The sequence below is a fragment of the Trichoderma breve genome (genome assembly GCF_028502605.1).
Source record: "Trichoderma breve strain T069 chromosome 7 map unlocalized scaffold00007, whole genome shotgun sequence".
NCBI classification, from domain to species: domain Eukaryota; kingdom Fungi; phylum Ascomycota; class Sordariomycetes; order Hypocreales; family Hypocreaceae; genus Trichoderma; species Trichoderma breve.
The window spans coordinates 2,128,089-2,142,421 of NW_026611593.1; the positions used below are offsets into that span (position 1 = coordinate 2,128,089).

Here is a 14,333-nt window from a genome sequence, read left to right on the forward strand (position 1 = left end):
TCAAAGCTCATAAAAATCACGACCTCTTAGCCCCCATCTCCTCCATCCCATAATCATCCCAATCAGCCTCCCCAATCGCACTAATCTTCCCGCCCACAAAGATCCCCACGCCCGTCACCACGCTGCCCAAGAGGAACCAGCCCTCAAACCAGCCGTCCACAAACGCCGGCGTCAGTGCACCCCTCAGAACCCCTCCGACGGCAGATCTCGCCTCGCTGGGGAGCTGGCTGCGTAGAAGCAAACTCGCCGAGATGACATACGTCGCTGCTACTTGTCCCACTGCTAGGGCAAGATTCGCCTGGGCGTGCCGCAGTAGTCCGGGAGTCCATTTGGCGAAGAGATGGAATGTCTGGATGGCGCTGTTTGCGCTGGCCACAAGGATGACACCGCTGAGGGCGAAGCTGATGATGCGCGCCCACGCCATCTGATCGAGTTTCGGGTCCCAGTGTCTGGCTAGCAGTCCCAAGAAGCGGTTGATGGGGTCGCTGCTGGCGAAACTAGCCGACGGCGAAGAAGCTCTCCGGAGAGTCGTCAATGATGTCGCCAGGATGCGGTACACGCAATAGGCGCTGAAGATGTATGATGGCACGAGCAGGATGCGGCCCATAGTTGTGGAAGCGCGGGCCGAGGCGGCGCGCTGGTTCTTCATCAGCACCAAGTTGGAAGATAGGTTGGCTTCCATGGCCTCGAGCCCGACAATCTCCATCTTGAGCGTTTGTATCTCGGCCTCTTCGCCTGTTGCCCCACGGATCGACCCCATGACCATCCCGACCAGTCCAGTCTTGCCCCTTTTGCTCGCTTCTTGGCTAATCTTGCGTTCCAGATACTGCAGGCGATGTCGTTTCGTCGCCAACATCTCGCTAGTTGCGTCCAGCCCGGTCTGCTTGCGATTGACATCCGCCTCAGTCAACGGCCTCCGCCTAGTATCGCTGCGACCAAAAGTGTGCCAGGGCGCCGATACAGACGCAAAGCCCGACAGCAGTGCCATGAGTGAGATACCCACGACGCCAATACGCTCCAGACACGCCCTAGTCAGATCCTCGCCCATGATGCCCCTCGAGTTCCAGCTCGGGCTCGTCCTCCCATCGTGGTCCGCCGGCGGCGCTGACCGCAGCAATATCTCTGCCCGCGGCACGACGCTGCCCATGGACCAAAAGATGAACAGCCAGCCGCCAAACAGTACAGCCTGCAATCCCAATGCCACGCGCGGAAGCTTCCCCTTGGCCGTCCTCTGAAAGCTCCAGCCCGCGCTAGACACGAGACTACGACACTCGAGCCACGGAATCAACACCACCAGCATAAACAGCAGCGCCGGCACCGTCACTCTCAGCGCCAAGTTCCGCGCCGCCGGGTCAACCGCCTCAACAATCTCAGCCATGATGAGCGCGCCCAGCGTCGCCGCCAGCCCAACCGTCGTTCCAAAAGCCCACGCCGCGCCTCGTCTTCTCCAGCTCTTACTGCCGTGCTCAGCGTGGATCTGCCGCAGCGCCGCCGGGGCATGAGCAGGTAAGACGTCGTCGTCGCCGTCGCGAGCATCGTCTTGCGCGGCGCGGCTCAGTTTGGGGAAGATGAGGCGCACGGCGACGGCGTTGGCGGCGACGAAGACGGCGGCAAAGGGCAGCGCCGACAGCAGAGCGGCGGCTGTCACGGCGTGCGGGCTTGGAGGGACGCAGGCATCTTGGTCGCAGGACGAAGACGAAAAGGGCCACATTTGCGTTGTTTTCTTTGGGGTGGTTGTTGTCGTATTAGGTGTCGTTGATCTTGGCCTTTCGTTGGGGTTTCCGTATCCCCCTCCGCTCTCCCTCTCTCTTGCTTGTGTCGATCAGATTAAATGAATTCAAATCAACCTCAATCGCCCTCTCGTAGCTCGTGTCGAGAGTATCCCTCCCCTCTCCAATCCAATCCCGTCAGTCTCCTTATCGCAAGCTGTCGTCGCACTTGTGTTGTCCAAATCCAATCCCCCGCCAGAGACGCCAGCTGTAAGTTACTCGAAGGCCGCTTATTCCCACTTCTCAGTTACTACTAGAGGCAGGCCTGTAGTAGTAAAGATAGCAGGTTTCAATCAATGCAAAGTCAATCAACGAAGCCAAGCGAATGTCTGGTAAGCAGATAGAGAGGTAGGTATTTATCGCAGGCAATAAAACACCCCACGTCGACTTTAATAAGTGGTAAAAGCGCCGGCTCAATGGAAAGCTGGGTCGAGAAATACTTAGGCGGAACAAGGCAGATATAGTGCCTTGGTCGTTGCTGTCGTACCCCCTTGTAATTACTCCATACAATCAATGTAACCCCAGGAAAAAAAGAATAGCGAGCGAGAGAGAAAAATAAACCACAGAGGGAAGAGAAAAGAATGACGACGATCCTCTTACTGCAATCTGGGGCCAGTCCCACCCAAAGCGTGTACCTGTACTCTGTACTTCAGACCTTCAGCGACGCAATAGGCGGATAAAGCTGCATGTGGCCGCCAATTCTAACCAATAGCGTCCACAAAATTCGTGGGTGGGCTCGTACTCGGTACCCGCACCAACTTACAAGTGTCTCCCCACTATTCCCACCATCTATTTTCAGCAACATCCGAACCTACCTACACACACAAATCTGCAGCAGATGCCCGGCCGCTTTATTAGTCATTCTTCAAGGTTTCTTGTTTGTTTTACTTTACACTGCCCAGCCGTATCTGCCAGAATCATTCCACTTTGTGTTGCTTCGCCCGCGCTGATCCTCCAAAGGCCATGCAACTCTTTAACCGCCAAGCTTGCCCCAGACTATCCCGTGTTTCGTATCGTATCAGAATGCATCCAGCTTCTTTACTTAGCACTGACTGGCTTCAACATGCTTCCCCTCTTCTTGAGCCGCGTAACCCCCCGACAAACATGGATTATTCATCTCCCGTCATCGGCATCTTCACGGAATTCACGGCACGCTCAAAAGTCGTCATGCTTAATCGCTTTCTTCATCTGGCTGTCTCGGCGCAAAATCTAGATGCCATATTGCCATGCGCTAATCTTTCCCCCAAACCTACATGAACATAATCCACCGCTCTATTATTATTCCAATCCACCTCCATCAACCAATGAACCAATCAAAGCAACCAATCGCTAACCTGCCTGTGTCTGCTGAGCTTGCTGTCCCGTGAATGAACCTGTGCTCAGTATGCAATTCCGAATCCCCTTGCCAAATAGCTGCGAGGAACTCTCCCATCATTCTTGTTTTCTCTTATTCTGAGCGGCATTCTGAAACCATTTCTTCATCGTTGCAAGAGGTGATCTCTTTGTAGCTGCGTTTTCGGTATCGCCAGCTGCCTCTGCATCCGCATCAAGGCTGTCTTTTGCTGATTCCACAACATCGCCCTGGTTTTGAACCTGGTTAAAAGTTGAAATGCTGTTCCCTGAGCTGGTCTCTGGTACGAATGCCGACGTCTGTGAAGCAAGGGCTTCTTCAAGGCGGGCGGGCGGCCACAAGCCAGCTTCTTGTAGCATCCGTTTGAGGTGCTCTTGCTGATGAACGTTCATCGGCTCGCCCTCCTCTTCCTCGCTCTCCTCTTCACCCTGCTGCTGCTGTGGCGATGTGGTTGGCCGCTGTGGCGACGACGTTAGCCGCAGCGGATGGTTCGTTGGGGCATAATATTGCGACCTAGGTACATTCTGTTCGGGAGACCAATCAAGGGGTATTCCCCCTGAGACTGGCCGAACGGATTGTCCCTGAGGAGATCGCGGCACTGACACCCGCTGTGGGGACCGTTGTGCCGATGCTGGTTGAACGGACCGTCCCTGAGGAGAATTTTGAGCTGATATCGGCTGTGCAGGCCGTCCCTGAGGAGAGTTTTGTGTCGATGCTGGTTGAACGAGTCGTCCCTGAGGAGAGTTTTGTGCTGATATCGGCTGTGCAGGTCGCCCTTGAGGGGAACGTTGTGCTGATACCGGTTGAGCGGGCTGTCCCTGAGGAGAACGTTGTGCTGATACCGGCTGAGCGGGCTGTCCCTGAGAAGAGTATTGCGCTGATGCCCTGGGAGAATTGCGCGAAGAAGGGACTGGACGCGTCGAATTCGGTTGCTCTCGTTGCTTCGGCTTGCTTTGCTCCACGAGGTCATCAATCTTATGAGCCAGATTTAGCGTGTCCGAATCCTTTGGTCTAAGGGCGACTTGCTTCGATTTCCCCGTGCGCGAAGATATACTCGCAGCGTCAGATGCTCTTGAATGCTCCCCTGACAGATCATTCAATCTTTGAATCTCCCTTCTCACCTCCTGTCTGGCCTCGTCGTCGCCATCTAGTAACGTTTCATCCGCAGACTCAAGCAAAGCAGTCACCCGAGGATCCTTCTTTTTTCTGAACATAGTTGAGGGTGCTTCAATCGCATTTTTTGCACCAATCGCCAAGCTCCAGATCTTTGAATCCGAAGGCGAAGGTCGATCGTGTATAATTCTGGACCTGGAACTTGAGCCCCTTGGAGCGTGACCCTATCGGCTAAAGCGACTGACATCTCTTGAGGCAGTCTCTGACTCCCTTGGGGCATTTTTGGCAAATTGGACAAGGCCGGGTTGTCTCTCTTTTCTGGCACGTGGAGCTACGTCTCTGGCGGAGGGAGGTACATCCGTGGGGAAGTCGGAGGGTTCAGCAATTGGAGACAATGAAGTTGGCAGGTCATGTACAGATCGTCTTTTCCGTGATTTCCTCCTTGATGGACCAGGCATAGAAGGATCGGCCCCATAAGGGCTCGTCCCGTAATAATCGGATGTCGAGGGACCTGCTGTCGAAGGACCTGCTGTCGAAGGACCTGCTGTCGAAGGACCGGCTGTCGAAGGACCGGCTTCGCTAGGAATAGATATGGGAGAAGTTCTTGGAGCAGGGCCGGCTGCTGATGGGCTGTTCGTCAAAACCGACGCTCTCTAGCCATGCGGCTTTGAGCTCGGCTGCTGCGAGGTTGGCGCTCCTTGACCTTGTGACTGACTTGATGCCACTGCCTCAGAATTCGATGTCGCTGGTCGTGATGTTTCCAGAGTCGTTGATCCTGAAGAAGGCCCCTTAGATTTTGAAGACTGCGCCCGCTGGTCTGCAATTCTCTTGTGGAGATAGCGGCTACGAGGAGTGCTATTGTCTCCGCCTCCCCTCATCGTAACCTCGGGGTCTGCCTCGCCTGCGTCGCCGCCATCAGCCTTAGGAGCCACTACCAGCGTATCCCTGGAGCCTTCTGCATTCTGACCCTTGGGGGTACGCCCTGGGCCGCTGCGCATCTTCTACGATGCACTCCCAGAGTTCTGCCCCTGGGCCTCATCCTCTTCCTCATCCTCATCCTCGTTAATTCCCTGCCTGAGCGCGGCTGCCTCGCTGACTTCCATTTTGTGAAGCTGGTCCAATTTCTGCTGCTGGTTGAGAGCCTCTACTCCGGTCATGACCTCAAACTCTCCTTCCTCGTCATCTTCCTCGTCATCGCTGTTGGGAGCGCTATTGGGAGCGCTATTGGGAGCGCTGGGCGGTGACGGATCAGTGGAAACGCGGCGCGCAGCACTTGTCCGAGGGCCGGCCACGAGGTCGGGAGATTTTGACCTCATCAAGACCGTCTCGTGGATGGGTTTGATAGTTGGGTCAAACTTGGCTGGCAGACCCAGCACCTTTGCCACCTGATGCGCCTCCTCTTCGCGCGGAATTTGAACCTCTAGCTCGTAGGTGCTGCTGGCTTCGCTATCGGCCTCATGTTTGCCATGGGTAGCAGCTAGCATGCTGACATATGTTTGCCGCGAGTTGTCGTTTGTGCGCTTAGCTTTTTTTTTATTCCGTTTCTCGGTAGGTCTCACGACAACGACGGGTATGGGAGAATATTGTAGGCAGTACTTTGAAAACGAATTGCGGTTGTTGACAAGGCCTTGAAGTCCGCCAAGGGACCGTCCTCGTGTGCCCACGATGAGCATGGCTGGTTGGTACAGTTGAATCTGGTATTGAGAAAAAATAATTAGGTCAAGTCCCGCCAAGAGGGTGAAATTACGGCCACTTACCAGGGACTGAAAGGTAGCATGTAGCTTGCCCACTGCGTACTCGAGGACAAAGGCAACAGCACTGCCTCTCTTATTCTTCGCCATGATGCTATCCAATACCTGTTGCGCATCGCTACGATATGACTTCTCGCTAACTCGTACGTCCTTTTCAATAACACGAACGCAGATAATTTCGTCGCCGTCGTCGACAAGCTCGTCTAGAAGCCATTGAATGGCATAGTCTGAGTACGGGTGCTCGTCAATGCCGACCATGAAGGTGCGCGATCTCCGGCGTGGCTGATACCCATCGTGTTTGATGCTGAGTACGAGGGACGAGGTAACCTTCTTGGACGTCTCACCGCTGGTGACATTGTCAAAGCCGACATGGCGCTGAAATCTGTCGTGCGGTTGCGAGGTTAGTGTCGCCATTCCCGTCGCAAATGAAACAGGGGCTTTGGGTGGAAAGAGATAGAAGACGGGTGGTAAGAAGACGGAGACGATGGTTGAGAAATAAAGGAAAGCATCTAGTTGATCAAGAGTGCATGAGACATAATATATAGAGCCCAAGAGGAGATGGTGAGGGAAATATGCAAATGCCAAGGGTGAAGCATGTGAGAGGAAGATGACGGAGATTTTGTGACTGCGGCAAGTTGGACCAGCTCCGTCAAGTTCCACCGCAGAAAAAGGTGCGAGCTATCCCATCTCCTTACTGGCGGGGTAAGAAAGAAAATAGCCATAACGAGAAGCTCCCGGAGCGGTGGGGCCAATGAGCTGTTGGCTTTGGTCGCTTCGGCTGGATCTTGTTGGAGAATTGGATGGAGGAGAGAGTTGGAGAAGAGGCATCCAATCACCAAGCAACAGGGTATCGAAACCGGGCACCCGCAGATTCTCTGTGCTGCCAACCTCACACAGGCGGCTTGTGCTGCTCGCTTGAGATGCTGCACTCGAAGCCCCTCAGAGACACGACAGAATGGGATTTGGATCCCCAGGGTGCAAATAAGGAGTGCCGCTAGCGTGAGGATCGAAGGCTCCTCGGCCCACATGGACTTGACACTATCGCAACTCTACCGCTCTACCCGACGACATGCGCTCTCGGGAGAGAATCGTGTGTGGTAGAACAGCAACAGAGGCAAACTCGAGAGAAATGCATTGTCTATCCCTGGCCGGCAAATTCGTGCCGAGAGCACGCGTCAAAAAGGCCTGGAGAAGTACGAGAGTGTCTCTTGTGAATTGAACGCAGAAATCCCGCCGAGCACAATGTCTTGGAGCGCCCTTGAGTCTGCCAGTACACCACTTGACATTTGCCGCATTGCCGTTCTAGGACACGCAGCATCGAGAATGGGAACACAGGAGACATACACAGAGCTAAAGGGGATAAATCTGGGATGGATCGACAAGAGAGTGGGGATGGACAGAGAGAAGAGAGAGAGAAAAGAAGGAAAAAGAAACAAGGCGCTTACCTGCTGTGAGGGGGAGATGGAGCTCGTCCCTTGGCCCCGTCCGAAGGCCGTTTCTGGGTGCCAAGAGCCTTCCGCTTGCCTATAGACGAGGCTGATATAGTCTTACTCAACGGCGCTCCGCTGGGCTTTGCCAGCTCTGTAGCAAAGCTGATGCTCGAGTGCCGACGCGAAGAAGTGTCGCTAGCACTTGAGGCCAGAGGTACCGAGTTCTGGCTGCCACTAGCATCAGATGGAGGAAAGTACTCTTCTTGAGACTCCTTTGGCGGTGCCATTGACGATGGAGAAACGTCCGAGTCCGAAGCTTGGGGCGTCTTTAGCGACTGCATGGTGAATGATTTCCCGTAGTGCTGTCTGCACGAGTCGGCAAAACTTGGTCTGCTCACTCGCTGCTGACGTTGGTAATGAGTGAACCAGGCGAGAGTTGACCCGGGTTATGAATCCAGAGGTGTTGGTAAACGTGATATGGAGCCGAGGAAGTCGAACAGAACCAGGCAAAAAAAGACAAAACAGTGATCGAGGTGTATCTGGTCGCGGTCGACTAAAGGAGAATCCCCAACTCAAGATGGCTCAATAATAAAAGAACGAGATTGAAGATGAATAACGGAAAAAGAGGGAGAAAAGAATACAGCCCGAGGAAAAAATGCTGCGTCTTTATGGATATCGTATTTTTGCTGGTGAGGTTGAGAAACAAGTCCAAGACACACGATCCACGGCCCGGCACCAAGATGCCGAGCTGGCGCGACACGGCGGACGGGCCTTTCGGGAAGGTGCAGGCAAGTTCCGGGCTTCCGAGGCACAAAGAGTGCAAGAGGATGGAAAAAAAGACGCAGATGAAGGTTTCCCAAATGGAGAAGAAGAAAGGGAAATTGCAAGAGGCGGAAATGCGGGAGGGCGAGATGGAATGGGTGGAAGAAAGAGAGAGAGAGGGAGGATGCAGTTGCGAGACAAGTCGGGGGTTTCTGTTGGCCGGAGAAGAGAAGAGCTGCCGGAAAAAGAGTTGAGATGCCGTAATAGAATCAACAAATGACAACAAAAGTCTTCTTTCTCGATAACCGTTGAGAAATGCCCAAAGAATGAAAAAGAGAGCAAAATGTTGAAGGCGAAGTGATGAGGAGAGAGAAAAAGACAAAGGCGAGGTAAGAGAATAGTTTAGGTGCCTGGGTACCAAGGTAAACACGCAAACAGGCACGACTCGCAGTGTCAGATCACCTCTTGACGGCCGTACTCGCTACCTGGACTAGATTCTTCTCCTCAACTCTGCTCCACAGGCCAAAATGCACGGATCGTCGACGTGCGCAGCAGACAAGCATAAAAACAAGCAGCGCCTCTAGTTTCTGGTCGGGATCCTGCGTCTGGCCCTGTTTAGGGCTAGGGTGGTGTGCTTTTTTCTTCTATTCTCTTCTCTCCTTGTTCCTTTTTCCGTGTCTCCCCTATCTCACTCGGTCCTTGTAAAATCACACGCTGGCTCTGAGAAAAAAAAACACCCCGCAGCCGGGATGGGAGATCTGTGTGAAGCCACGAGGGGCCACAGGTCCAGTCGATTCGCTGGCGGCCGAGCTGAGCTGCCGGTGATGATGCAGGAATATGGTGATTATTGGTACCTCGTCCGTCGGTGATTTGTCGATAAGAAAAAGGAGCGTGAGGCTCGTGATGGCGCCGCCAGAATATTGAGTTGGCGGCTCAGAACCGAGGGTCTGGGAGCCGCACTGATCAAGAGCAAGGGCTGGTTCCTAGCCTCCGCTTTGCTGCCTTTTGCTCCACTGCGGGTTGGTGATTTGGAGATGCTTGAACCTCGACTGGCTTGGCACTTGGTCACCGTGGGCTTGAGAGTATGGGAGTGTTTGTTTGCAGTGAACCTTGGGGGGCAGATGGGCAGAGAGAGGCACACAGACAAGTCAGAGCTAGAGGCGGATCAGGCACAAAACTCAGGCGCAAAAAGCGAACACCCGCCGGTTGTGCTTCCGGGGAGCCGGTATGGATCAAGGCAGTGCAATGGCGGTGTGTAAGAAGCGTCGGATCGAAGCAGAAGGAGATGTGGCCGATGTGAATCTGGCAATGCTGCTACGACTTGACTGCCGTCTTACTGCGGAATGTCTCTGAGATGAGATCGATGCGTGCAGGCAGCAGTTTGGTTGGTGGTGTCACCGCTATGGCCGCCTGCAGTGCTCACGATGCGATGTCGCTGATTCAACAACAGCACCAATCACGGGAAGAAAAGAGCTGGATTGTAGTAAAATATGAGAGAAAATGAAACAAAATGACAAATCAGAGGAGAAGAAAAGCAGGAAACTGGTTAATGGTGGCTGATGAGAAATACAGCCGTTGTTGGGATGGGATTTGATGAGCGGAGCCCCGGTCTTGTCGATAACACATACAGCTGCAGCACCGTCTGCGGAGTTTGGAGTTTTATAACAGGTAACAAAAATCAACAACTCGGTCAACCGCCCGACTGACGAGGACGGTCAGATGCTGCGTTCGATAGGGCCATCTGCCGGCAGAGCTTGCTTACCTGCTACTACTCGTAACGTGCTTACTTGCTTAGTACCATGAAGATATGCAGCATCGTGGCCATGTAAGATATCCTCAGCTCTGCACGCCGCCAGCCAATCGCGCCGGCACCAGCCATCCAAGAGCAGCCATACAGACACAGCGGAAAGCGCCTCCTGACTGAAATTACTCCGCGCGAATCAAGGGCCAGCGCATTCCTCTGCCAAGAGGCTTGGCTGGCGCTCCTCATGGCGTCAATGAAGAGAGAAAGGGAAAAGAGCCCCATGGCGAAGCTAGGGGACCCCTACTATCTCGACAAGACGATGTATTACAGATATTCGAGAGGGAAGTGTGTGTACAATGGCAATCTGGCCGCATATTTGCACGGCTCCAAGCGCTTGCTAAGGTCACCACTGCAACCACACTTCGTGCGAATAAACTACGTACGAGGATTGATACAGACAAGGTCGGATCCCTGTCTTTTTGCAGTCTTGGCATCACGTCTGGCCGAGAGCTAAAAAGCCACAGTATAACAACAAGGTTGGCTGCGTGGCGTAACCGTAACCACACTACCAAGGGGTGGTGTCGAAAAGAGCAGCTAAACCTCTATGCATGCTCTATATGATATCGCACGGCACGGGAGAGACAATGTACTTGGTGCATGGTATCATAGGACAAGCTCTTCATTGGCAAGGTGAGTCTGTAATAATGATAGACAAGCTGATAGCAGAGTTGTATCGGAAGATTCCAAAGACAGCATAAGAGAGAAATGAAGAATGAAGCTGGCTCTCATTCATCCTAGTAACCTTCAGCTTCTTGTTGGCGTTGGTACCTCTCCTCTCCGGACTCTCTGTATGACGCATCTTCGCATGAAAAAATCGAGAGGCTGTGCGTTGCAGCGTCACACATTGCCCCTCCTGAAAACCCACTATCATCATCAACAAAAGAAAAAAAAGGAAAAAAAAAAATCTCCCAAACTCGAAAGAGAAAATCCGCCCGCCAAGAAAAGCGGCTGCTCATCTCTCTCGCTCTTCTCTCAATCTCTTCCCGTGTCTTAGTCTTCCGGCTCCGAACCGACAACACACAGAAAACCCCATCACATGCTCCTCGGATCCTAACCGCACCTCCGGAACAGCGATCTTTCTGCTAGTACTCGTATATCCTCATTTGCCCATTTCTATTCCTTTTACGTACTACAGACAATGAAGAGGCAGCCCGAGACACGCAGCAAGTCAGCATGTCGTGTCATTCGACAAGTCAACCAGGGGCTCTCGCTCTCCCAATGGGCTACTACAGGCAGGACATTTCGTTTACCCCCTTGCCGCAAGTTGCTCACCTGACCCCAGTCTCCTTTTTCGCAAGTTTTCTTGTTGCCACGCTTTTTTGACGTTGTTTTTTTGATCACATTTCAGCCCTGGCTAGCTAAAACCTTAATATTTGTATCCCCCATCGACTTAATACACATAAAATAAATTCCAGCTCCAAGCTATAGATGTTAGTTCTGCTGCTACCAAGAGCTATTACTATTGATTACTACTATCGCCGCTTTTGGTGCCTAATCGTGCTACGACCATCACTCACTCCCCCCTCATTCTTCCCGATCCGCATGGACAAAAAGCTATCCCTAAGCTCCCAAGTGCTCTTCGCCACCAACTTGATTAAGCATGTATGTACCCTAGCTCAAAAACAAAACCCCCCAGCTAGAGCCGAAATAATACCCAACATCCTTCCAGGCTGTGGTGTGTGGGCACTAGTGCTTCTCTGTTTTTTTGTGCTACCTTGTTTGATGCTTTTGTCGGGATTCCGCTCGTGTTCCAGTAGTCGGTTCTCAGGATATGTATGTACCCTGGCATAGCCTGCAGGCTGTGCTGATGTGATGGAGGCGATCGTCCATTCACAAAGTCGCAGTCATGATGGGTATCTTTTCCGCGGCCTTGGTTTTTTTTCTCTCTTCATCTCGGGCGTGAATCGGCATTCGTGCCTCGGCCATGGCATTTTCCCCTCCTTGAATTGTCTTGCTCTCTCACTTGTTGATCAGATGTCTCCTAAAAGCACGTTTCATTTCTAAATCCAAAATTTGAACAAATCCCTTTCTTTTTTATTCAGATCGTAATTTCACATCAACATTATGAACACTCTACAAAGATCCACTTCCTCAAGGTTTGTGTTTCCCCCCAGGGCCACTTTCGAGCAATCCTCGTGCCCTCATACGAGTGCCAACCAACTCCGTGACGCCATAGCCATGCAACCGGCCAGTTGATCCAGTATACCCGCCCCAGCTTTCCTCCGACTATTCCCGTTTGCCGCGCAATGGCCCTCGAAATTTTTGTGCCAGCGCCTATACCTGGATAGTTTTTGTCCGTCTACTTCTACTCCTAGTTGTAGGTGCGAGACAGGTTGCGGAGATACCAGTCTACGAGCTTTCGGCCGACCTTGGCCTCTGAGATGTGAATCAGGTCCTGTAAAAGAGATACATGTTAGCATAAAGGTTGCAGAGGGGGAAAGAAGAGAGAAACGTACTCCTTGCAGAGCATAGTCAAGGTCGCTGACGTTGACCAGCTCGCCGTCCAGGAGACCTTGGTCCTGCCATCGCAGCTGCTTGGTGCGCTGCTTGGTCACCAGGAGCCAAGATCGCAGCTCATCAGGCTTCACCTCGAGGAAGCCAGCCAGCTTGGTGAGGTCCATGGTGGTGTAGAGGCGGAGGTAGGACTTGATGGTGGGGCTGTACATGTTGGTCTTGACCTCGTCCATGAAGATGGACAGGTGGTGCTCCACGGGGTCAATGTTGGACTCGGGGTTGTCAAAGTCCGGAGGAATGGGGGAGATGAACTTGGGGCATGCGCTGCGGAACAGCTCCTCGAAGATGGGCAGCGACTCGGGGCCGCCGCGCTGCATCTTGAGCAGCTGGTCGCCGTACTTCTCCCGCAGGGCGCTGTGGATGGTGTCGTCCAGTCTGGTGGGGTGGAAGGCCACGCAGATGGCAATCAGAGCATACATCTGCTCGTTCTTCTTGGTGATGGAGTCGAACTGGGCGTTCTTCTGGAAGTTCTTGGTCCGCGAAACGTAGATCAAGATGTGGCTGAACATGCGGATGGCATCGGCATATCGGTGCATCATCATGTAGGAGAAGCCGACATAGTAGTATGTCGTAAAGTGAGCCGCCATAACGCGGGCAAACATGGCCTTCTTGTTGAGCTCAATGTCATCCAGAGTCTTGAGCGCCAGGCCAAAGTCACCCAGCAAGCAGTGCACTCGCAGGAGACCGATGATGGAGAAGTATCCCAGCATGCGGTACAGGTTCTTAGAGCCGTACTCGCCGGCAACGGCCATGGGGTCCTCGTTACGCTTCATAGCGCCCAGCTGCTCGGTGATCTGGGATCGCTGGATCAGCGAGTAGAGCACGTTGAGGACGCTGTAGCAGCCCCACGTGTTGGGGTTCTCGCGGAGGATCTGGATCTCCTCCTCATTGTTGGCCTGTCTCGCGATTCGGCTTCGGTATGAGCTAAATGAGTTGAACTGGTAGATGAACTCATCGATGACGTCCCAAGCCCAGTAGTACTGTTTCATTTAAAAGAAAAAAATTAGCCATGGCACAATTGACAATTGAGCAAGCGAGCAGCTCAAGCAGGGCTCCCCAAAAAGTCACACGCACAGAAGGGGGCTCGAGGTCGACGGGGCCGTCCGAGTTCAAAATGTAGTGGAACAAGCTGCAGTAAGAGTCGTAGCTCTGGAACTTGACTTCGAGAGGCGCGGAAAAGTCCAACGGCTGGGCAGCGGACAGGAGGCGGGACTGGATGTCGTCGGTCGACTGGGCCATGTTGAGCGACGTCGTCTGGCTGAGCTCGTCGCCATCTTCGTATTGCACATGCTCCTTGTACTCGGCCACCAAGGCTTCCTCCTCAACATCGCTGTCGTCAGCAATCGCGCGGGCCGGAGCCCCTCCGTTCGTGTACGTCGCCATGGTTGTGTCTGACCGCCCGTCGTGATCTTGTCGAGGCTGGGGGAGAGGGGCAGCGAAATTTTTCTACGCCTTGCGCGGGAGGGGCTTGACGCTCTCACGAATTTTCCCCTTCGTGACTTGTTAGGGCTTGGTGCATCGCTACGTGCATGGGGGGCTTAAGCGATGTTGCGGGGACGCTTTGTTGCATGGGCTATGCAGCTAACCGAGCGATGCTCTGATGGAAGCGTAAGAAATTTCGAGGCGGGGCACAGGCGAGGTACCGAGTACAGAGTACCCTGGCAGAGACGATGACACGGAGGGGTCGAAAAGACGAGGGGCAGCAGGAATTTACATGGGAAACTGTTGTATGGGAAACTTGATCAATACAAGAAAAGATTCACTGCCAAGTTTTGGAGACTATATTCATTACTTGCAATACTCACAAACTCTCTTTCGTCCACATCGACAAAGTTGAAA

The 14,333-nt window shown here is 53.2% G+C and overlaps 4 protein-coding genes across 4 annotated transcripts; all 4 read right to left on the minus strand.

The window, feature by feature from the left end:
* Positions 1-16: 16 nt before the first annotated feature.
* Positions 17-1,711, minus strand: T069G_10858 (abscisic acid g-protein coupled receptor domain-containing protein; the record flags this gene model as incomplete). Its single annotated transcript, XM_056178068.1, has 2 exons — positions 17-1,028; positions 1,110-1,711. 2 exons carry the CDS (start codon positions 1,709-1,711, stop codon positions 17-19), a joined length of 1,614 nt encoding a protein of 537 aa, XP_056024358.1.
* A 1,489-nt stretch (positions 1,712-3,200) lies between these two features.
* T069G_10859 (uncharacterized protein) lies at positions 3,201-4,334 on the minus strand (the record flags this gene model as incomplete). Its single annotated transcript, XM_056178069.1, has 1 exon — positions 3,201-4,334. The coding sequence occupies one exon, from the start codon at positions 4,332-4,334 to the stop codon at positions 3,201-3,203; it is 1,134 nt and encodes a 377-aa protein (XP_056024359.1).
* Positions 4,335-5,234: 900 nt separating this feature from the next.
* Positions 5,235-6,398, minus strand: T069G_10860 (universal stress protein family domain-containing protein; the record flags this gene model as incomplete). Its single annotated transcript, XM_056178070.1, has 2 exons — positions 5,235-5,927; positions 5,991-6,398. 2 exons carry the CDS (start codon positions 6,396-6,398, stop codon positions 5,235-5,237), a joined length of 1,101 nt encoding a protein of 366 aa, XP_056024360.1.
* Positions 6,399-12,291: 5,893 nt separating this feature from the next.
* On the minus strand, positions 12,292-13,877 carry T069G_10861 (RNA polymerase i-associated factor PAF67 domain-containing protein; the record flags this gene model as incomplete). The annotated part of the gene is made up of 3 exons (XM_056178071.1): positions 12,292-12,375; positions 12,437-13,474; positions 13,569-13,877. 3 exons carry the CDS (start codon positions 13,875-13,877, stop codon positions 12,292-12,294), a joined length of 1,431 nt encoding a protein of 476 aa, XP_056024361.1.
* Positions 13,878-14,333: the final 456 nt, after the last annotated feature.